Source organism: Cannabis sativa, chromosome 3 (assembly GCF_029168945.1).
Source record: "Cannabis sativa cultivar Pink pepper isolate KNU-18-1 chromosome 3, ASM2916894v1, whole genome shotgun sequence".
In the NCBI taxonomy this organism is placed as follows: Eukaryota; Viridiplantae; Streptophyta; class Magnoliopsida; order Rosales; family Cannabaceae; genus Cannabis; species Cannabis sativa.
The window spans coordinates 46332167-46357637 of NC_083603.1; the positions used below are offsets into that span (position 1 = coordinate 46332167).

At 28.9% G+C, this 25471-nt stretch overlaps 1 protein-coding gene and 1 long non-coding RNA gene across 4 annotated transcripts; one reads left to right on the forward strand and one right to left on the reverse strand.

The window, feature by feature from the left end:
• Nucleotides 1-572: 572 nt before the first annotated feature.
• Nucleotides 573-3051, forward strand: LOC115711496 (uncharacterized). The gene is made up of 3 exons (XR_004010515.2): nucleotides 573-1214; nucleotides 1789-2522; nucleotides 2620-3051. It is a non-coding gene; the product is annotated as an uncharacterized LOC115711496 (long non-coding RNA).
• A 191-nt stretch (nucleotides 3052-3242) lies between these two features.
• LOC115711495 (uncharacterized) lies at nucleotides 3243-5281 on the reverse strand. Of its 3 annotated transcripts, none has more exons than XM_030639842.2 (3): nucleotides 4778-5281; nucleotides 3629-4383; nucleotides 3243-3531 (listed from the first exon to the last, which is right to left on the reverse strand). In XM_030639842.2, exons 2-3 carry the CDS (start codon nucleotides 4271-4273, stop codon nucleotides 3409-3411), a joined length of 768 nt encoding a protein of 255 aa, XP_030495702.2. In that variant the 5' UTR covers nucleotides 4274-4383; nucleotides 4778-5281; the 3' UTR covers nucleotides 3243-3408. The 3 variants fall into 3 exon arrangements, with proteins under 3 accessions (XP_030495702.2, XP_030495699.2, XP_030495700.2); XM_030639839.2 differs by having other exon boundaries at nucleotides 3243-3534; nucleotides 3614-4383; nucleotides 4778-5279; XM_030639840.2 differs by having other exon boundaries at nucleotides 3614-4383; nucleotides 4778-5267.
• Nucleotides 5282-25471: the final 20190 nt, after the last annotated feature.

Below are 25471 nucleotides of genomic sequence, written 5' to 3' on the forward strand. Positions count from 1 at the left end.
AAATATAACACATTGACTCATTTTTTTAAGTTCAATTTAGCACAAAACCTATTCTATCTCAAAATATATATCTCTCTCCACCTCCACCTCCACCTCCACCTCCACCTCTTTCCTTCCACCTGCTCCATCCAATCTTAAAAGACCTTCATTTGTTACTTATATTAAATTTTAGCACCAATTCTTATTTGTATATAGAAAAATTCTACAATGCATTTTTTAAAAGGAATCCACTAGAACCATTAGTATCTTGAAGAAAATTCTTGTTCATTTTTTTTTTTATGTTTATCTACATTATAATTATTTAAAGCCTAATGTAAAATTTTAAAAAATTCAAAAAAAAATTTAACAGGCTGAAAATGTGTATAAAATGAAAGAGTCTTATATGCAAGTGAATGTTTAAATATTATTATAGAATATGTTAAATAACTAAAATATAAAAAACCATAAAAAAATTTCTATCAAATACCGAAACAGTGAGAAAATGCATCCATAAACCTTTTTTTAAACTTTTTTTAAAGGATGCATGGTAAAAACATCCTCTATAATATAATTAAATTAATATTATTGTCACCATTTAATTTAAGAAATAAAACTGTTCACATCAATTGACACTTCTGAGCTCATACCAAAACGAGTCTTTGGCTTCCTAGTCCCTCCCTACCCACTTTGATTTCTCTCATTTTCTCGCCAACCAATCAACCTAAAACCATGTCTCCCTCTCAAAAAGATTCCAAAGCCAATCTATTTCAGCTTCCTAATCCCCAAACCTCAACAAACCCACCACCACTCCAATCCTCAAACGAAAATCCAAGACGACGTGAAAATCATCGTCAGATTCAAGTCCAGGCACAACTACATTCGCCTTCTGGCAGTTTCGAGGGCGGACCCGGCGGCACGTTTGATTCTCAAAATGTATGCCGAAGTGGTGATTCGTGATTGGAAGCTACTACTAGAAATGGGTTCTCTGGGATACCGGTTGATTTGTTTTCGAAAATCGAAGGGTTGTGCATCCCTGAGCTAAACACTTGGGCAAAGCTCAGAAAATGTTTGAGAAAAAGTGGGAGAGTAATGGTGAAGGTTGGAGGTAGCTGTATTGACTATCGAGGCTGAGGATTCTCGTAGAGATGGTAAACGAGTAATAGAGGAGGCATTAAAGGCGATGAGTCATGCTTTTGATGGAAAGCTTTTCGTTTTGAGCCTTGGGAAAAGGGATGGTATGTTTTTTCTTCCTTCAGCATTATTTTTGAGTTCTTAACTGAAGTATCTCTGCAAGTATGGATGACTTGATGAGTTTATTAATACTTTTACTAATAGACTTGTTTATAAAGTTTATTCTGTCAAGTGTACAGAGCAATTAAGTTCACTTGAGCCTTCTAATTAAGTCTGCACTCATACCAATTTGGTACTTGACAGTGGATTACTTAAGACCAATGCCCTGTCCTTTTATTACACGTGACAGAATTTTATAGTAAATTACAAGGCTTGTACTTCAAGTTGCAATGTATATAAATTGCAATGTTTCCCTATGTTTGCACGTGAATGCTACTAAAGTGTGTTGTGCAAACAAAGGTAGTCTATGTCCCAATTGACGTGTGAATTTTGGGGTACTCTTCTGGCTAAGTCCACCTACTTGATAAAGATTGGAATTTTACTGAATTTTCGTGCTAACCAGCCTAATAAGTTGGACTTTGGGTTCATATTCTTGACTCGAATTTTTAAATACATTAGTTTAAGCTCGCACCCACTGATTTTTGCCTTTGTGTTTTGGCTTTTATTTGCAACTTGTAGGATTTGGTGGAATTCTTGTGATGGGAGGAGCCAGCTGTATAACCAAAGATATTAAAAAATTGATTTTGATCCAGTGCAGATATAGTTTTTTTTGGAACTTGAGCTGACCCAAGTCATTTGTGTGATGTATAGAATAGTGGTACAACTTGGAATTTTCAGATTTGCTGCGTACAGATTCTTTTCTCCTTTGTTCATTTGTTGGGTTCTTTCATTTATTCTTAGTTAAGAAATACCACCCATATACAAGGTCAAATGTCATCTTCTGGTAAAGTGGTAATTGAAGTATTGGTACGGTAGAATAATCTGCTTTTTATATTACGTTTTGGTGTGAGACAGTATTCATCGTAAAATGAGAAGTCAATAAGGTAATCACTAGCTGTTTTACTAAATACCCTTTTCATGGAAGTCAGTGAAATTAGGTGTTCGAACTCAAACAAAGTCAACTGATTTCTCAAATATTATAGAGCCGAAATTAGGTGATACACACTTCCTCGGATGAAGCTTTATTATAATAAGCACACACAAATACACCAAAAACCCAACTCCTTAAATTTGCTTAGAACTTCTTACCTTCTGTGATTGCCTTCTACATTTTCTTTCTACTTAAAAGTCACAGGGTTCCAGAAGCTGTTATTTGTTGCTGATACTAAAGATGAGGGCTTTCTCTACAAAGCTCTTTATGATATTTATTCTCTCTGGCCTATATCTTGCTACTTCTGCATTCAACCCTTATGGTAATGATCTTTGGCCTTGGTATTTTATTTCATGCTTTTGTATTTAGTTTCTTTTGATATTGTTCATTTATTATCATCTTTTGTTATTGACATGAAGGTAATGAGAAGAGCTCATTCCATGTTCTCACCCGGATAGACAAGTTTAGGATGATACTGGCAAAAATGGAAGCTTATGACAACTCGATGGTGCACTCCAGGAGTCTTGGGTCACGCCGCATATTGCCACCACCGCCACCTACCAAAAATAGGCAGTCAGCTATGCGTGCTCCGGCTCCACCTCCTCTAGTTGCTTATTAAATGTCTAAAATGAAAGTTTAAGAATGATCTTTGTCCAAGGTTTCATGTAAGTGCGTTCTTCTTCAAATGCCAATATGTAAAAAGCATCTTGTGGAAAAAGACTAGTTGACTAGTTCAGTTTTCTAATTGAGTAGCCCAACTGAATGTCTATTTGTCAGACTGGAGTCTACTGTGTATGAAAAAACGTAATAAATAAAATCTGAAGGACAAGACTCTCTTAGCTTCTCACTAACTCAAAACTGTGCGTGTCAAATATAGAGAAGTTAATGCTGTTTTTGGTATGAAGAAAACATCCAGACAAGTTTTACCAACTATATTTATTTTCTGATACTGTTTTGTTTATAAACTTAGATGCGTTGAACTCTTTTTTGTTTTTTTGTTGATGAAAGCTGAACTATATCAATATTTTCAGATAATTGCAAATTGAAAACATCAAACATATGTATAGATATATTATAGGCATCTTTTTTAATCAGAATATCACAAACAATGTTAACTGGGAAACCTGAAAACCAAACATTGTAGTTGTATGAATGAAAAATAATAATATACAGTATATTACTGAAAACCAATGATAGATTGTGGAATGTTAAATTCCACTTGGCTGCCAAAAATTGTTGGAAGAGTAAGTAGCTGCACTGGAGGGGACTGGAAACTGTAGACATGCTTGAAGATGATCTCCATTATAATATCCAAAATCAGAGTAATGCAACTGCTGACAAAATAATTAGTGTTAGTTAATTATGATATTTGAATAAAATTAACAAATAATTAATAAATGTAAATTGACAAACCTTAGAAGAATGTACCAAATCATTATTGATTTCATAACATTGACCAAAAGGAATTTTTGATCTATCATAGATTTCTTGAATTTCTTCATAGTTGAGTGGTACATAAGTTTGAGGCATTGGCGGAGGGGGCGGCAGTGTTAATAATGGTGGAAGAGAACTGAAATAATCATCTTCAAACTGATGATCATGATTATTCTGGATTAGGGTTTGTAAAATTGCTTGGTCTTTTCCTTTAACCATGTCAATCTTCTCGTCCAAAACTTTAATCTTAGCCTTCAAACATTGTGCCATATCCATCAAAGAATTTTTTGACAAAACCGCTAATTTTTCATCCCAATTCAAAGATAGTGATGAATCCCCATTAAGAGTAGAAGTAGTAGTAATAGTACAACTAACTTTTTCCTCAAGTTTTCTCAACTTTTTCTCCAACACATTAGAGAGACAAACTTCATTATTCTTTCTCTTCATAGACTCTAATTTGGTGTAGTAGTTGTTGATAATAGAATGAGCATTCGTGGAGTCCTCAGGCCACACATCTAGATTGCCTTTGGAATCATAGATTACCAAACACACTTTAGAATTGCACAAATCAGTAAGCATTCTTGCTTTTCTCTTCAACGTAGTTTTTCTCTCAAGAAAAACCTTATCATTCTTCTCCATGTTTTTTTTGGTGAGAGTTAGTAGTTCAAGATAAGTAATACGGCTAGAGTAAGTATGCAACGGCTAATTTCTTATGTATTCTTAGATCAGCCCCTCTGATTTGCAAAAATCTGCATCAAAAGAGTAAACAGAATCAGTATATAACTTCACAGCATTAAAAGTTTGATCATGTTTGTATTCTTTGGATGATAATCACTTTTCTGTTGATTGTATATCATACAAAGTTTTAATGAAGTCAGGGTTATTAAGAGTTTCACTAAAATTCAAATGGGACACATGAATATTTGTCAGCTTAGAAAATTCATCTTGGCTTCAGTCACTTTTGATTTCCTATGATGCCAAAGCCGAATAATGATGAAACCAAATTTAAAATTTTTTAAACTTCAGTCAAAGCCAAATACTAATAAATCACCCAAAAATACCAAACCATACACTAAATAATGATTCCAAAGCCAAATACTAATAATAATGATGCCAAACCAAATAAAAAGCCAAGAAACATACCCGTTGGATATGGGAAGAACATGGAGGATCTCGAGCTTGGCTTCAAACAAAGTCTTCAAGGATAGGGTGAACTCGCCGAGATAATTGAGATGGTAGCAGAATGGATGGCGAGGTCGAAGCCAAATTCGAAGCCGAAGACAGGATGAATGAGGCGCTCAAGTCGAAGTAGAAGCCAGAGTGAGGTATTACGAATCGTCAAGACTTGGTTTTTTTCTTTCTTTCCTTTTTTTACAGAGTTAGTTAGGGTTAAGAAAAGAAGGTGTAATTATGTATTCATTAAATACCTCACTTTTAAAGGAAAAATTGAAGTGGAAAAAGGAAAAAGGAAAGGTGGAAGTGGAGAATATGATCCCTAAAATCGTGGATATAATGATGGTCAATGGAGAATCTGATGTAATTATGACCGAGATTGAAATGGGCAGATTTTGTGGAGGTGGGTATGTGTCATTCTAGGATTCTAAGAGAAGACGTGGCCAGGAGGATGGTGATGTGGAGGGGCACCACGTGGAGGTATGTGTCATTCTAGGCATGATGGGGAGTTGGGCCGAACCATTAATGGGGATCGCGTGGGGATTTTAATTCAAGAATTGGAGAGGCAAAATGATGACGTGGATAAGTGACGAAATGTTCAAATTCAAAATATGTAGCCGTTGGCATTTTAATATCATCAATTATAAAAAGAATGGTTCAATATTCGGTACAATTACGGATTTTGTTCACAGGTAAAAATTTTGTACTTTTTCTCATTAATTTACTTCCCTTCTTTGATTCTTCGTCTTTTTTTTTTTTTTTTTCACATAAGATAAACTATTATTATAATGTATCTCTCTCTCTCTCTCTCTCTCTCTTTTCCTACTAAATTTAAAAAACTTTTTCCAATCATTTTAATGATTGTTTGGATTTAAAAAGTACACCAAAGTTACATATTTTTTGAAGATGGATATTTTGATATGTGGGAGGTATAAATTTTTTTCGCCCTACCCTAGTAATATTTTAATTTCTTTTTAAAAAATAATAATTAAACTTTAATGTAAATAAAATTTAATATACCAACTAGTTTAATAAGCTATTAAAAATTATTGTGGTAATTTATTTTTAAGAGTAACTAGAATATAAGCTTCTTTTATAGCTTTGATAAGATTTTAATGAAAAATTACTCATTTGTTTTTCATAAGTAGTGTTATTGGATCTTATTTTTTAAAATAGTCATTTTGATCTGTAGAAAATATATATATATATATATTTTTTTTTTAAAAAAATAATCAAAATCAAAAGCAATGTTTTAATTTCTTTTATATTCTATAATCAAAAAGTAATTAAATTATTAATTAAATAAAATTTAATTACAAACCAAATTTTATGTGTTATTATAAATTAATATACGATTTCATATTTAAAAGTTATTTAATTGTATACTAAAAGTTTAAATACACATTTTTTTTCTTGTAATTTTAAAGAAACTTTTATGTTTCTTTTCTCTTGGTCAATCAAAATACTTTCATAATTCATATATAAATACTATAAGTGATTAAAAATAGGGATATTTTCAAAAATATGGGAAAAATAAACCATTTTATGATAAATATGGCAAGAAAACTAAATGCCACAAAATATAGCATTAACTAACCAACCAAACTACAAATATGGTTTTTTTTAAAAAAAAACCATAAAATACCTTAAAAACAGAATCTGATTTTAAATCAAGCAAATTTATTATTTTTAACCATATATAAACAAAATTCTCTCTCTCCTGTGATTCTCTCTCACATGCGATTCTCTTCTCCATCTTCTCTGATTCACTTTCTCTCTTCTCCATGGGGCAATTCTTCCTCTGATTCAACCTACGCTGACCTGAAAAACTAAAAAAAGTATAAAATTCAACAATTCTGATATCGACAGAAGCAACCAGCAACATCGGCACCTGAAAAACAATGAAGCTCTCACCTTAAAGCAGAAAACGAAAGCTTAAGCTCAAAGCACCGATCAACCTGCACACACAAAATTCAATCAACAATCAAGCCAACTCCGATCGTCCCTGTCAACACCGATCAAAAGAAATACAGGTACATTTATATATATTATGCTATGAATATTATATGTATATATAAACTATAAAAGAAAAATACACTGAATATGTGCATTTGCAATTTAAACTTTAAAAATAAAAATAAATCTAGATTGAAATAAATTTCATACCAAAACTATATCATCTTGCATTGCTTCATAACGAAATTTTCATAATCAATCTAGATTGAGACTATGAAGTTTCACAAACAAAAGACAAAAAGAAACTGAAAATGAAAATTATGATAATTTTAGTTTTAGACATACACGCTTGAAAATGAAAAAATTACTGAATATTATGAATATAAAACCTAAGCATTATAAATTATCTGTTATACATAAACAAAATATAAAGAAATGTTGGAAACCAGTTTCTCAAATATATTGTGAAAAAAACACATATAATTTGAAAACAAAATAAAAAAAAAAACCGGTTTCTTAATACATTATGATTTTTAACTAACAGTTTTCAAATATTGTACAGGAATTGACTCAATAATGTGTGTGGTCAAATATGGAGGGCAATGGAAAGAGGATAAAAAGTATGAAGACTACATAATGACTGGACTACTAATTCTAATACCAACAAACTGTGATCTAAAAAATTTTTTGGAATTAGTAAAGAAAAAAAAAAGAAAAAAGGATTGTAAAGTTATAACTCACTGATATCATCAATGACATTATAAAGATTGTAAAGTTGAGGTTTCCCAGCAAACCTCTTCTTAACATCAATTTTAAAATAATATTTCTGTGAGAGAAAAAAGAATATAAACAATCGAAATTAAAATTACACAACAACAAAAAAAGAAATATTCAAAAACTGGTTACCCAAAACAAAGAGAAAAACTAAAAACTAAAAATAAAAACATATAGATTATAGAAACCACATTCAAATAAAACTGTAAACAGAAAACCTGAAAACATGAAAAATAAAAAAGCAAGAAACCGGTTTCTTTAGAAAATAAAAATTACCAATGGAGCGTCAATAGCAGAAGCCTCGCTCTTCTTCTTGCCAAGGGATTTGGAAACTGGTTTCTTTTTAACTTTCTTATCAACATTAGCCATCTTCTCATCATCAAAAAAACAACAAAACAACAAAAAATCAGTTTCATCTCAAAAAAATAAATAAACAAAAACATGAATAAACAACAAAAAAACATATTAAAAAAAAAACATAGAGCACACTTTGGATTTACGCGGAGATTTCCTCGTTTCAACTTCAACAGGTTTTTCTTCTTCAATAGAAGGATCTTAATAAAAAAATAAATAAAACCAGTTTCATAATAACAAAAAAAAAAACCAACAAACACAAGTATTAAAAACTGGTTTCAATACAAACATAAAAACATACTTTAGCTTTACGTGAAGTTTTTTTTGGTCGGTCTTTAGCCTTCGTAGTCGGCTCAACCTTTTCAACAACAGATGGGACTTTCGAGTCTGATTCACTCTCCATCTGATAAAAAAATAAAATACAAAATAAACATTAGACACAAACAACAAATTGATCCTGATAATTAACATGAAAACTAGTTTCACACAAAATCGAAACAAAAAAAAAAAACCAAACAAAAAATCGTAGCAACAATTTCCTCAACAGTAATTAACTAAACAATAAAACTAATAATCCAGCCAAAAGGAAACCCACTCAAAAATCCAAGCATTTTGCAACATCAACCTTAAAACCACCCACACACCCAATATCACAGAATGCACAAATAATACATATCTAGAACATAAATCAAACTCCAGAAACTGGTTTTTGACATGTTTCAAAATTAGGTATATGAGGATCCCAAACAACACCTGCATCATTTCTAACTCATTTTTAAAACTGTAATCATGATCTAGAAACTGGTTTTCCATATGAGATTTATTTTGAAACCTCAAAACCACCCATACACATCAAAAACTAGTTTCTATAAATTAAACAAAGATTATAACTGCTCAAACACAACAACAATTTCTTCATGCAAAATAAAATCCCTACAAGTTTATAACTAATACAGTATTTTCAACAGAAACTACATAGCTTTTCAGATTACACAATAAACTCACAATTTATTACAACACATTGACTCTAAAACCCAAAATTACTAAAATCATCATAAAAATCATACCCAAAAACCAATTTTTAAAAAATGAAAGAAAATTTATCACTAAAACCAACAAAAATCATACCCAAAAACCAATAATTTTTTTTTTTAAAAAAACACAACAACAACAACACCGAATATCAACAAAAATTAAAAAAATTAAACTAAACAACCAAATTCTAAAGCATAAAACAAAACCCAAAACACAAAATACTCAAATAATCCAATATGAATAAATACAACAACACACTAATCACTTCGAATGAAACATTTTTTAAAAAAGAAGAACAACAACGCACTAGTAATCTTAAAACAGAAATAAAAAAAATAAAAACGAAAAAAGTAAGAATGTAAGAATGATTAAGAAAAAATACAACTTCAACAAACCCACAAAATGAAAAGGAACAAAAAACCCTAAAATCAGAGAAAAAAAAAAGGCAAAAACTCATGCGTACCTTGAAGAACACACGAACAATGGAAGCTCTTACCCGAAGAACAATGGCGGCAATGTCCTCCAAAAAAAAAAAAAAAAAAAACAGAGGACGAAAACTAAAGAGGAAAAGAAGAAAGAGGAAAATGAAGAAATGGTGAAATGAAAAAAGAGAGGGAGAGAAATAATGGCATAGGCAGTTTAGGGAAAATAGGTCTGAATTGAAAACTACAAAAGTAAATTAAAATGTAGAAACAACCATCAAAACTTGATGATTACATGCAAAACTCTACAAAAAAAAAATGGTTATGTTAAAAAAAAACTGAACTAAAATTACTAAAATAACCTAAATAAACTACAATACACATACTATGGGCTTTTGACAAATAAATTCCAACCGTATGGGCTTTAAAATCCCATAAACTATGGTTAAACTATAAAAAAAGCCATATAAAGTGTCCATAATCAATTATGCCATATTTATCATAAAAGGTTTAAAAAACCCATACCCCACGTAAATTCTACTTAAAAATATATTGATTTTAAGAAAAAAAATGTTACTTTATAATATACAAAATAGAATACGGTAAATTATTGTATTATATGACAATTAATAAATTTTAAGCTTATCTAAATTATTCCGACGAAGGTGGGCCTGACCGAAGGAATCAGACAATGCATGTCTGAATCCGCGCGCGTTTCCCTCCTTGTCCGAAGTGCTTGGTGCGTGCAAGCACCATACTCGACACCCATATGTACCCGATTTTCAAATAGCCATATTTTTTTTTTTCGTTTTTCATCGAAATCGAGTTCCGTAAAAATAAAAGTTGCTTAATTTTTCACAAAGAATCCAAATAATTTTTTTTCAAAACGAAAAATAAATTAATTTCATGGAAAATTTTTGTAAATCACATACATTCATCAATTAACACATAAACCAACATGAACACATCCAAATCAACACAATAAACATAATTCATCGTTTTAAATTCATATTACACGAAAGTAAATCATTACCATGGCTCTAAGGCCAGTTGTTGAGAATATTTTACTAGGATTTAAATTTACTAACAAGTATGTTGATTAACATCCTAAATATGAATATCTCTAAAATAATGAAAATAAACACATAAGAGTTTAAAAAATCTTACATTGGTGGCAACGGAATATAATGACTCTTTCTGCTCAGATCTCTAATCTTTGTTTCTTTCTGTCGCAGAGTATTATCAAGATCTGAGCCTCGATCTCTTTCTCTCCTTCGGGTTTGGTTACCACCGCCTTACTCACTATGATTGAGTACTTGACTTGCTATGTGTGGGCATGGCACTCTATCACTAATGGTTCAAATTTTAAGAACAATGAAGGAGGCTGAAATCACTATGGAAGGAACTCTCTCATCTACTAGTTGTTAGAGAATGAAAACTAGATTTGATTTGGTTGAAGGCATCAAGTGGATGAGTGGGAGCATCATGTTCCTTTTATAGTGTTTCAACTAGGGCTTAGGGCTAAATTATATGAACTAAAAAAGAATAAAATATTTGGCGAAATTTCACTCTAAGGGCTGGCCATAAAGGACCAATCTCTAGTTATAATTTTGTCATTTTTTCAACCACTTATTCTTCTTTCAATAATACCATATTTTCCAATTCAATCCTATAAAAGACAAAAATATTTATTTAATAATTATAATTAATTATAAAATAACATTTCTATTTATATTATTTATTAATTAGATCATACAAAGTCTCTTAATTAATCAATAGACCCAAAAACCTCTTTCCTTCACAATTAAGCCCTTGCTTAGTGAAAGTTTATAAATAAGACATAGTCTAATTTAAGAATTATAATCGATTAATTAAAATCAATTAACTGAGTCTGCAAGCAGTATTATCTCAACTAGTGAGGGGAATATGGGCCTATAGAACTGAGCTTTCAATATGTAGATCTAGAATTTACCAAGTAAATTCTCTAACTTATTAATTCTGCCTTGCGCCACTATAGATTTAGAATTAAATAGCACTCTCAATTATATAGAACGCTTTATATGTACCACGATATAGATTCGTTATGATTATCCATTGTTACAATCCTAACAGTCAAATATCCTCTATAGATGATCTACACTGAATAGGGACAAATTTACCATTCTACCCTTCAATGTATTTTATCCTTAAAATACTTAGCTACTTATAAATGATATTTCAGTAAACTAATATAATTACTTAAATGAGGCATCAATCATTTATTTCTATTCAGCTAAGCTCGAATGAAATCATCGTTTCACTTCTAAATACTTATAGAAGCTATAAATTCCATATCTATGATTAGCGCTCCCACTCAATTAAACTACCATGTTCCCAAGATGTAAATATCTGCTAGAACTATTCGTTAGCTTTCACGAACAACTTGAAGAACATAAATAATACAACTAAGTTGAACCTAACCATATCAGGATTAAGATCCATAGACCTAATATCAACCATTGATATTGACTTAGAAAGATATAATGATAAGTTTATGATATCTTATCTAAGATCAATATCAGTTCCTTCTAATGTATACTCCATACATCCGATACTAGTAAAACTTTGCCAATGCCCTAGAAAGGACATAACACTTATCCAAGGTGTATGTATACCTTATTGCCGATTATCATATCAGTCTAAATTCAGTGAACTGTCAAATCATGAGAATTAAACTTTTTGAACATATAATCATGATTATATTCCACTGTGCTGACGACACTATAATCACGAACAAATATATATATTTACATATGTTCTGGACTTAATAGAATTTATACATTAAACATAATCATGAAATAAATCACGTGAGCCATGTAACATAAAAACGATTTCTGATCTTATATTGATTAGTAAATCTGATTATATTGAAATAAGTTTTATTTAGGGCACAAAACCCAACATATAGTGACTCTTGAAAAGTGTATATATTTTAGAGAATAATATAATTATTTTATTCGTGTATATAAAAATTAAATCTATAATGATTACTTATATGTTATAGTGATTTTATAAATTATCCAACAAAAGTTTTATTGAAATACAAATTATGGTGAACTTGGAGTTCATGAATTGAGTTGTTTTGACATGATTAATCATACGTAATAAATTGTCAACTAATTTGACTAAATTTTATTGAAGAGCCAAAATATTCTTCTCATTGTTCATTTATAATGCTCAAAAGAAGAATGTGCATATATTTTGCACATAGAAAAAGTGAAAGTATATTTTAATATTTTTTAATTATAAAAGTAATATATGTATAATTTCATTTAGTTTTTCTTTTATACATGTTTATAAATTCAAATTATATTTTTATTGATAATTATTTTGCTAATATATTTTATTTGAATATATATATGTGAATTTATTTATATATCTAGAAAATAATATATACTAAATTATTTTTGAAGAAAATATTTTAATCATATTTCTTTAGAAATCCTGAGCCATTATTTGATTTCTATTGCATAGTTTTTTATCGATGTGATAAGATCATATGATCATAGATTTACAAGATGGGTAAATACCATTTTATATCTTGTGTTTTACAAACCGTCTGGACCTTCTATTTTGTTAAATGACAAAATAGATCCTATATTTTCTAAAATGGTAAAAAATAAGACCTTAAGCTCAATTTTCGATATTCTTTTTTTAATATAACTAACTGGAAGATAATTTCAATACGAACGAATACAGAAAATATAGCTATTTTTGTCATAACACATTTAGATCGGATTATTATTAAGTTTTATTTTGACAAAAAAATTAGTTCAGGATCTTATTTGTATTATTTTGGAAAATACATGGTCTATTTTGTCATTTAACAAAACAGAGGGTTTACTTGGTAACTTTTGCAAAACATTGGATCTAAAATATGTTGGAATTTATTTTACCAGGATCTTAGATCTACTCACAAGTATGTTTATTAACACCCTAAATATGAACTTTCTAAAACGATGAAATAAACACGTATAAAGTTTAGGAAACCTTACATTGGGTGCAGCGGAATAATATGACTCATTCCGTTCATATATCTAGCCCTTGATTCCTTTCTGTAGCAGAGCATTATCAATATCTGAACCTGGATCTCTTTCTCTGAATCTTTGACGCTGAAGCCTCCTTCTTGCTGAAAGTCTTTCTTCACGATCTTCCTCACTATGATTGAGGTATCACTTGCTGTGTGTGGGCACTACTCTTACACTAAGAATTTCGAAATTTAAGGAAGAAGAAAGAGAGAGTGGGTTCGGCCAAAGATAGGGAGAGAGAGAGGCTCAGTTTTTTTTGAATCAGAAGTGTCAGAAGAAAAGTGTAATTTTCCTGAAGCCTTCACTATCTATTTATAGCATTCCACTAGGGTTAGGTTTGAATGATTTGACATTAAAATAATGAAAATATCAGTTTAAATTGCCTACAAAAGTGGCTGGCCATGCTTAGTGGATTTGGGCCTCACTTTTTACAATTTTGCAGTTTTATCTTTTCTGCATCTGATTTTCTCAAAAACGCCAATTTTCTAATTCAACCATTTAAATGCCAATTCTAATTATTTAATAACTATAAATAATTATTAAATAATATTGTCATTATCATATTTATTAATTGAACCATACAAAGTATCATAATTAACAAATATGCCCCTAAAACTCTTTCTTTACAATTTCGCCCTTACTTAGTGAAAATTCACAAATAGACATAGTCTAAATTGAGAATTATAATTGATTAATCAAAACCAATCACATGAGTGTTACAAGCAATATTATCTCAACTAGTGCGGGGACCATGGGTCTATATAACTGAGCTTCCAATAAGTAGATCAAGAATTTATTACTAAAATTCACTAACTTATTAATTCTTCGTTGAATCCACACATAGAACTTAGAATTGCACTCTCAGTATATAGAATGCTCTATATGTTCCACCATATAGACACATCATTAGTTATCCATTGTTATAATCCTAATTTGATCACTGATCCTCTATATGAATGATCTACATTGTAAAGGAATTAGATTACCGTTACACCCTACAATGTATTTTATCCTTAAAACACTTGACCCCGTATAAATGATATTTCAGCTTATGTGAAATGAGTACTCCACCATTTATGTTCGTTTGGTCAAGCTCGAATGAGATCATCCTTTGCTTACTATTCGCCAGATAGAAGCTATAGATTCCATGTTTATGTTAGCGCTCCCACTCAATTGCATTACCGTGTTCCCAAAATGTACGTATCACCCTGACCTAAAGGTAGGCTTAACTAACAAATCAAAGAACACGAATAGCCTCTCGAGATTGAGCCTAATCATATCAGGATTAAGATCATTTGATCTAGGATCAACTAGGCGATATTGACTTGAATAGATATTACGGTAAGTTTAATAAATCTAAGTCAAAGTTCAATATCGGTCCCTTCCGATGCATACTCCATGCATCCAACCTGAGCTTTACTTTAACCAATGTTCTGGAAAGAACATAACATTTCTCCAAATGCAAGTAAACTCTTGTTGTAGATTATCATATGAGTAAAACCCTATGTCTGATAAATCTAGGAAACTTTATTCACATAGTCATGTTTACTTTCCAATGTGTTGACGACACAATAAACAGGATCAAGTATGTGAAAAGGGTTTCAGATGAATTTATACATTATGTACATATAATCATGAAATAAATCATGTGAACCATGCAACATTAAATGTTATTTCTGATCTATATTAATAAGTAAATCTGATTATATTGAAATGAGTTTTATTTAGGGCATAAAACCCAACAAACTCCCACTTGCACTAATATAAAACAAAAAGTGCGTTTCAAATAATCTCAACACCTTGATGTACAAATCAAGTGTAGTAGTAGTAAACTCCTCGTAATAGGATCTGAAAGGTTGAATTAAACACAACCTTTTCTCCACCATTACTATTCCTTTAATCACAAAATCATTGATAATGTGAAATTCCTCTCTATATGTCTACTCTCTTAGGATACTGGATTCTATACTTTTGGCAACTACTTTTGGTTAATCAGGAAATTAACACTAGTAGTTTAAGGCAATTTGGAATGATGCCAAAAATGTATAGAACTTTTCTTAGACTGAATAAGTACCTTTCCTGCAACCTTAACATTCAGTCCCTTCCTGGTAGACCTAGAGACTTCATATAGGTTTTTACACTTCTCCAAAATCACTATTCCACCCCCAGAGTAATCACCATCTTATCAGAAAGATTTACTAGCACAAAGGCAAATTTCAAAATCTGATATGGTGTAGTCTAAGAGTTTTAAACACACCCTTATAGACTAACATATAGTTCATCTTCTTAATCTTAAGATTTACTTGATTGTCTTCCAATGTTCTTCTCCTGGAATAATCTGATACCTACTCATTACTCCCACTCAACAGCAGGTGTCTGGTCTAAGGCATACAAAAGCATATCTAAGACCTCTCACTTGTTGATTTACGAAATTCTTTCATGGCTTTATCTTTTCTGGAATAGTTAAGACTTTTCCTTAGATAAATAAAATATATACCTAAGAAGTTGTGAAGCTTCTATAGATTGCCATTAGAAAGAAAATGCTTCAGCATCTTACTAAAGTAAGTTGTTTGCATTAGAGTAAGTAATTACCAGGTATACCACAAGCCATAGGTTTAGATAAACTCATACCTATAATACTAGGAACAAGGAGTTTTGTTAAGTCCATTGAATGGACTTATAAACGAAAATTTCCTTTTATGTCCTTGTAATAGAAAACTTTAGGTTATTCCATGTGAATGGATTAAACCATAGTTCTATTGGCTTTCTTCTTAGTTTCTTATCTTGACAATCCATTACTTGTTTAAACTCACAATGGATTTTAATCACTAGTGTCTCCCAAGTCATAAGAAGGTGATATCCTAGAAACTCTCCCACTACGACAAGGTACCGTGAATTATGTCTAAGAAGACTAAATGGTATTAAACTCTTAGGTTGTGATAAGACAACAAAGGCAGTGGGATCATCATATGTCAAATAAGATGATAGAACACTTTTGGAATCAAGAATTAAATATCTCCTTTATTTGCTACTTTATTTTCAGACTTAGTCATTATCTTAGAAAAGTAGTATTTGTTTGAACAAACACTTTCTTATCTATTGACTATGGGATGGTCCACCCCTAATCACTTAGAATAGCTAACAAACCATCGTTAATAGTTCTAGCTTTTCTTAAGATTTTGATTAGGTCATCCATGAATCTATTAATGATTTACATTAAGTATACAACCATTACATCATTTTGAAATTGTATTACCATAGAAGGAATTAGGCAACGACTAGTAACTAATCATCAACATGCAACTCGAAATTTCTGGGGAGGTAAGTTTGGATATAATTCAAAAATCAAATTAATGATCTTTGAACTGCATATCTACTAACTATTTTTCCACCCCTATCAGTTCGCTAGATCTTTAACCACTTACCTTAATGGTTTTAACCATTGCTAGAAATTAATGAAATTTTTCAAACATTTCAAATTTCTTTGCATAAGGTATAATTTAGAGTGATCGTTTTAAGAATACAACGAAAAACTCATATCCACCCCTGAATGTACATCCATCTGCGAATGAGATGAACTACTTTCGGTGGATATAGGCATATTAACTCTTTGCAGAGATTGATCTTGTCAAATTTACTATGAACAAGATACAAATGCCATAGATTAAAAAAATATGGTAGTGTCTTTTGATGACTTAGGTTTATAAAAGAATTCTTAGAATAGTGCAAGTGGATCCTAGTCACAGAATACCTAACTCATATTCCATACAGTTTGAATCCATTAATAAAAGATGGATATTAAACACTTGAGAAAGTGTAACTGTATTGTATATGGAATTAGAAATATAAGAAATTTTCTATTTGGATTCTAAAATTAAAGTCAAAGACTTAAATTCAACCAAATATAATGAGTAATTCTATCTTGGACCACCACTACTAATTTAATTCTAAGTCTGATTTGCCCATACAAGTAGGAGATTTCTAAGATTAAGGATTTATATCAATTGGGAATAGAATTTCGGGATTATAATCATATGCGTCATTTAATTTCTTAAGAGAAAATATAGAATGACATGAAATGATTTATAGACCATTCATCCAATGATATGTTTTGAAGCTAATTCGAAATGAATAAGCTAAGAGGAATTAGGATAATTTCGTTTATAAATAAGAATCCAACGATGCTTCGATTAGTGAAAGACAAAGTAATCTTATTTATGTAATTTTCTTGTTTCATATTGTAAAAATACTAGTCTAAGGTGTCATCAATTGATGAACAGTTAGATGTTGCATATACAATATTTATCTTTCGAGATCTTACACTATTATGTATGTCTAATGGTGAAAATCCATTAAGGATTTATCTCATTAGAAAAACAAACATGTTAGACCAACAATGAAGATTCAAAATTAAACTACAATTTAATAACAGAAAATAACATGGTTCAATATAAATCCATACACAATTCAGAAATTATTATACATATAGCAAGTAGGAATGACCAGTGAAAATACTAAAACATACAATCCTAAATAATTTCCAAGATTTTCAACAAACTGATACAGTGTCCCGGTAGGCGAGAGTCAAAGTATCATTCATTGAATAGAGTTGTCAGCTCATCTAAAATAGAAACCATTCTAGCAACCTTTATTCGATTAAAATAAGAATCCAACGTTGTCCCGGTAGGCGAGAGTCAAGGTTATTCTCATTTTATGAGCTTCCACCATTGTTTCATGTTTTATAAGTTTATCTCTAAGTAGTCACCGTAGGGGAGAGTCTAATAGAGACGAAAACTTACAAAACACTTATCAAATGAGATTTTACGGTGTTAAATGCGTTCAACGAATAACCATCCATAGGGGGACGAAGTCTAGCGTCTCGAGGTTATATTGAAAACATTTAACTTTTGTAAGACCAACAATGGAGATCGAATATCTTTTGATTAAAAGCTCATTATTTAAAAAGAGTTGTATTTTCTTTGATTCTCTTTATTTAATCTGTTTATTTTAAATATATATTTATTTAATTAAAATTTCCAATTTAGAATGAAAAATTCTAAATATAAATTTTAATTTTATATTTATAAATTTTACTTAGATGGATATGAAAATAACATGAATTATTTCCATCTTAGTAATAATTTCCAATAAATATTTAGAAAAATATTCAATTTAAGTTGTTACAAAATTAATTTAAATTAATTTACAACTCAAATTTAATTTTCTATAAATATATATTGCATTTCGAAAAATTAAAGTATTCAAGGACACAATTTTCAAAAATGCATGTTAAAATAAAAAATTAATCCTGGAAAAATTATTCTAATTTAATGTTGGCCCAAAATTAATTAAATTAATTTACAACAAAAAATATAATTTACCTATTTAATTAAATATATAAGAAAAATTTCAAATATTTAAGTATGATGATGAAAATCAACTTAAACATTAATTTTTCTATTTAATTAAATACACTAGAAAAATACTTCAAGCAAAAATATCATCTATCTAGATTTTCCTTTGACTAATTAATTCAATTTCTAATAATATACTTTAATTCAATTTATTTTAAATTAATCAATAAATGAAAAAATCATTAATTTAAGATGATCCAAGAATTAATTAAAATAAATAATTAATTCATAACTTAATCTATTTTTCAAGATAGATTCAAAATCATCTTGCATTATGAAATGCAATTTCGAAAATTGATTAATAAAATAAAGAAAAATATATTTTACTTCATTTATTTTAATTAATCATTAAATGAAAAAATCATTGATTTAAGTTGGTCCAAAATTAAAATAAATAATTTACAACTTTAATCTATTTTTCAAATAAAATTCAAAATTCCAGCATTTAAGAAATGCAATTTCGAAATTTGATTAATAAAATAAAGAAAAATATATTTTGAAAATTATTTAAATTTAGTTGAAAAAATAAATTTCAACTAAAATAATTTTCTATTTAATTAAGTGTCATGAAAAAGAAATATTTAAGTATCATGATAAAAATCAACTTAGATATTTAATTTTCAAATTAATTAAATGTATTAAATTCAAGAAATAAATAATTAAGTGTAGAGAAGGCTTAATTATTAATCTCTAGTTTAATACTAGGAAAAATATACTTAAAATAAATTGTACCAAAATTAATTATATAAATAATTAATTTCACAATGTATAATATTTTCCTATTTAATATTAGAAATAATAAGTAGTCTAGAAATAACTATCTAGAAAATATGTTATTTGACTAAGTATCTTTTCCACAAAATTTGAAAAAATATCTAATTTAAGTTGTATTAGAAAAAAACTAGAACTTAAATATTTTCAAATTTAAATTTAATTAAATATCAAAAATTAAGTTGTAACCACTTAATTTAAAAATATTCCATTTTAAGTTAATATTCGAAAAGATATTAACCTAAAAAATATCTAAAATATTGCATTTTAAGCTAATATTCGAAAAGATATTAACTTAAAAAATATCTAAAGAATCTTAATAACCAATGCCTAAAATTCCTCAACTTAATTTTGAAATTTAAAATTCAAAAGATATTCAGATTTAAGTTGGTTAGTTGTAGATAATTAAATATCAACTTAAATAGGAATATTTAATGAAAAATTTAAATTAAGCTCCAGAAAGAATCTAGATGGTTATAATTCTATATTTAATTAAATACAAGAAAATACATATAGTTTAGCTTAGAATAAAGAATTCTTTAAACTATAATTTTCTTAAATTAATTTCAAAATAAATGAAATTAATTATGTTGCTAATCAATTTTATTAGGTTAAACTAGTTTAATTAACCTAGTACAGTCATTCAAATTAGGCAAATGGGCCTTCACAATTGGGGTGGTTTATGTGAGGGGGTGCTGGGTTCAGTATGTCGTACCCACTACTATGGCTCCCAACTCTCACACAAGGCCCAAAAGAGAGGAATTTAACCTTAAAATGAACAACTGTTATTAATTGAATAGGCCCAAAAATTAAATGGGCCTAAATAAAATCTATCAAGAACTATGATATTTTATTTAGCAACAACAACCTATATGCATCTATAATGAAATTAAACACATAGGCTCACACATGCACACTTTGGATGAGACCTATCATGTTGCTAGGTCATACACAGATGAAAGAAGATTGTAAATATACCTGTTACAAATTATTAACTTGACCAAGGGAGCCATCAGATCATTAGATCTGGCAAAAAGTAACCATGACTATTTGCAATCAAGTAATAATAGGTTTTGAAAACTTACACACAAGCTAAAACACATACTCTTGCAACAAGGTTAGCTGGATAGTTGGATGTAGGATTTATTTAATTTTAAATTAAATAATTAATTTCGAAAATAATTAATTAAATAAAAAAAATTTCGAAAATTTTAAAAAAATTTTGAAAAATTCGAATTTTTTTTAAAAAAATTTAAATTTAAAATTAAACCTACAATTTTGAAAAATTAGGTTTCAACCAACTTAAATATCATTTCAAAATTTGCTAACTACTTTTAAAATTTAAATGTTATTTTATAAATAAAAATTAAATAAAAAATTAAAAAAGATAAATGAATATCTTTTTCAGATTTTAAATGTAATTTAAATAAATAAAATAACAAAATTTAAAAGTTAGCAAAATATCTTATATCTATTTAAAATTACATGATTATAGTTATCTTATTTTAAATTTAAATAAGGTCAAATTATTTAAAAAAAAATTTAATTTAAAAATTTAAAATCTGACCTTAAATTTAAAAATAAGATAAGATATAATCAAATTTAAAAATAAGATAGATAATTAAGCAAAAAAGATAGATACTAACTATTTTAAATTCAAATTAGACTAATATCTTGAATTAAATTTAAAAAATATTAAATTAATTCATAATGATAATTAGAATTGAATTAGGAATAGTAATATTATAAATATAGAACTACACAAAAAAATAGGAAGTTAATTCCATGTAAAAGCATGAAAAATCGAAGAAAAACGAAAAAATTGTGAGTTGTACGGACAGTTTTCGCGATCGCAGGAAAATTTCAGCACAACTCCGATTTTTCTGAATCTTCAAAAAATCATAACTAATTCAAATTAAATCGAAATTGAGTTCTGTAAAAAAGTAACTTGCTTAATTTTTTCCATACTATCCAATAAAAATAATTCCAGAAACAGATATTCAATTATTTTTAACGAAAATTCACAAACACTAATCAATCATCAAATAACACTCAATACAACATGATACCATCCAAAAACAAACAAACAATCGTTTTAAAGTCCAAATTTCTTGCAAGTAAATCAATTACCATGGCTCTGATGCCAGTTGTTGAAATTTATTTTACCAGGATCTTAGATCTACTCACAAGTATGTTTATTAACACCCTAAATATGAACTTTCTAAAACGATGAAATAAACACATATAAAGTTTAGGAAACCTTACATTGGGTGCAGCGGAATAATATGACTCCTTCCGTTCAGATATCTAGCCCTTGATTCCTTTCTGTAGTAGAGCATTATCAATATCTGAACCTGGATCTCTTTCTCTGAATCTTTGACGCTGAAACCTCCTTCTTGCTGAAAGTCTTTCTTCACGATCTTCCTCACTATGATTGAGGTATCACTTGCTGTGTGTGGGCACTACTCTTACACTAAGAATTTCGAAATTTAAGGAAGAAGAAAGAGAGAGTGGGTTCGGCCAAAGATAGGGAGAGAGAGAGGCTCAATTTTTCCTGAATCAGAAGTGTCAGAAGAAAAGTGTAATTTTCCTGAAGTCTTCACTATCTATTTATAGCATTCCACTAGGGTTAGGTTTGAATTATTTGGCATTAAAATAATGAAAAATATCAGTTTAAATTGCCTACAAAAGTGGTTGGCCATGCTTAGTGGATTTGGGCCTCACTTTTTGCAATTTTGCAATTTTATCTTTTCTGCATCTGATTTTCTCAAAAACGCCAATTTTCTAATTCAACCATTTAAATGCCAATTCTACTATTTAATAACTATAAATAATTATTAAATAATATTATCATTTATCATATTTATTCATTGAACCATACAAAGTATCATAATTAACAAATATGCCCCTAAAACTCTTTCTTTACAATTTCGCCCTTACTTAGTGAAAATTCACAAATAGACATAGTCTAAATTGAGAATTATAATTGATTAATCAAAACCAATCACATGAGTGTTACAAGCAATATTATCTCAACTAGTGCGGGGACCATGGGTCTATATAACCGAGCTTCCAATAAGTAGATCAAGAATTTATTACTAAAATTCACTAACTTATTAATTCTTCGTTGAATCCACGCATAGAACTTAGAATTGCACTCTCAGTATATAGAATGCTCTATATGTTCCACCATATAGACACATCATTAGTTATCCATTGTTATAATCCTAATTTGATCACTGATCCTCTATATGAATGATCTACATTGTAAAGGGATTAGATTACCGTTACACCCTACAATGTATTTTATCCTTAAAACACTTGACCCTGTATAAATGATATTTCAGCTTATGTGAAATGAGTACTCCACCATTTATGTTCGTTTGGTCAAGCTCGAAGGAGATCATCCTTTGCTTACTATTCGCCAGATAGAAGCTATAGATTCCATGTTTATGTTAGCGCTCCCACTCAATTGCACTACTGTGTTCCCAAAATGTACGTATCACCCTGACCTAAAAGTAGGCTTAACTAACAAATCAAAGAACACGAATAGCCTCTCGAGATTGAGCCTAATCATATCAGGATTAAGATCATTTGATCTAGGATCAACTAGGCGATATTGACTTGAATAGATATTACGGTAAGTTTAATAAATCTAAGTCAAAGTTCAATATCGGTCCCTTCCGATGCATACTCCATGCATCCAACCTGAGCTTTACTTTAACCAATATTCTGGAAAGAACATAACATTTCTCCAAATGCAAGTAAACTCTTGTTGTAGATTATCATATCAGTAAAACCCTATGTCTGATAAATCTAGGAAATTTTATTCACATAGTCATGTTTACTTTCCAATGTGTTGACGGCACAATAAACAGGATCAAGTATGTGAAAAGGGTTTCAGATGAATTTATACGTTATGTACATATAATCATGAAATAAATCATGTGAACCATGCAACATTAAATGTTATTTCTGATCTATATTAATATGTAAATCTGATTATATTGAAATGAGTTTTATTTAGGGCATAAAACCCAACAAAATAATGGTATTTACTCTTTACAAGATTTATAAATTTATGTATTTCTAATTATACACGTACGACTCATTCTTAGAAATGAAAGAAGTTCATAATTATATTTATTAAACCTGAATTTCAATGTCATATAGTATATATGTGTTTAAACAAATATTGATTTATTGTGATATATTGAAATCCATACACGTTTATTGATATTATTAGATTTCACAATTTTTAGAAATTCTTTCGATTAAGCGGAGAGAAATACAGCTGGGATCAATGAAGACTTTTGAAAAATAATCCTTGCACAAAGTACATAAGAATAATATAGTTCAAAATAAAATATGCCAACTACAAATTAATATTATTTAAAGTTGAGTTAGAATGAGTCTAAAAATGCCTGAAGCGTAAATGAAAAATATAGAAATTATTAATAAATGCTCATTTGATTTGTCTAGAAGATGTCAAATCTAGAGGTACTCATGGAGATATCTTAATGTAATAAAGTATTGATAATTTAAAAATAATAATCGTGATGAAAATGGTACTCTAGAAGAGACTCCCTAAAGAAGTCAGACATAATATATTTGATCATAATTGAATCTTTAAAGTGGTTCTATATAGGTAGCTATAAATGATATACATATTTGAAAGATATATAAGAGATCTCTATAAGTTATGTCAATATGAGAAAAAATTATCATATTATTGAAATTTTTGTCGACAATAGATGTTGAATATTTGCATATGCAATAAACTAACATGAGATAACAAGGATCATGGTATTAGATTTGTTGAGAATTATATCGACATACATTTTATTTTTGGCCAAAATATTATGAAGTAGTCCAGACAAGTTTACTCGCATAAAGTGAAGTAAGACCTGTAGGTGTGCAAATAAATATTTCTAATAAAAAATTTGCATATATGTATTTGTATACAAAATGAATTGTTGTACAAAGTTTGCATAGACATCAGATTGATTGAAATAAGACTTAAATATTGAGAAAATATAATCATGATTTGATTATAGCCTGTAATATGTTTTATGAGGGTTTATAAGTGTCACATAAATATTGCAACAAAAGATTATTTATTTGGAGCTCCTATTATATTGAAAATTTAAAAATACATCTTATTTAAAAATTCTAGAAGAATTTAATACATGTTTTAAGTGATATAAATTTAAAATCGTCCACACTATATAAGATTTTTGTATGAAATAAAGACATGTAAATAAATTATTATTTAAAAAACACGTATGATTGTCTATGTAATATAAATTCGTAAATTTGAAGAATTGTTGATTATATAGATAATTGAAGAACAAACTTTTATTTCTTTTTATATATTGAGAAATATTTAATGTATATAGTTTGTTCATAAGTATTAGTAGAGAAGTCCAGAAGTACTTCATATACATCAATAATTATAAATATATGATCATTTGATATAAAAATTAAAAACATACAACAAAAATAGAACAAATATATGGTATTGGAGTACCATCATTGTCGCAAATAAAAATTTATATTATCATTAATGTGTTATGTTTATATTACTTAAAATTTCAAACTTTTGTATGAACAACATTGTATATACACATGCATGAATGATTTAATAATAAGTTGGATAATTATTGATGTTCCAGGAATCCTTCATCCATAATTTAGAAGTCTACACATACACTTTGGAAGAGTTATAGATAATATACGGTGATATTTTAGAAGTGATAACAATAATCTTATGAGATATATTATATCATCAAAATAATTATAGATCATATGTGCATGAGAGGAGACATATTCATGTTGCACTCTTCTTTCCTTAGCTCAGGTTTTGTCTCA

What these genes read in the sequence shown, in the direction of transcription:
- LOC115711495 (XM_030639839.2), bottom strand. Translation starts at nt 4,273, where the DNA reads ATGGAGAAGAATGATAAGGTTTTTCTTGAGAGAAAAACTACGTTGAAG. An exon ending in ATTTGGTACATTCTTCTAAG is followed by an intron (nt 3,535 to 3,613) that starts GTTTGTCAATTT and finishes TTATTTTGTCAG; the next exon opens with CAGTTGCATTACTCTGATTT.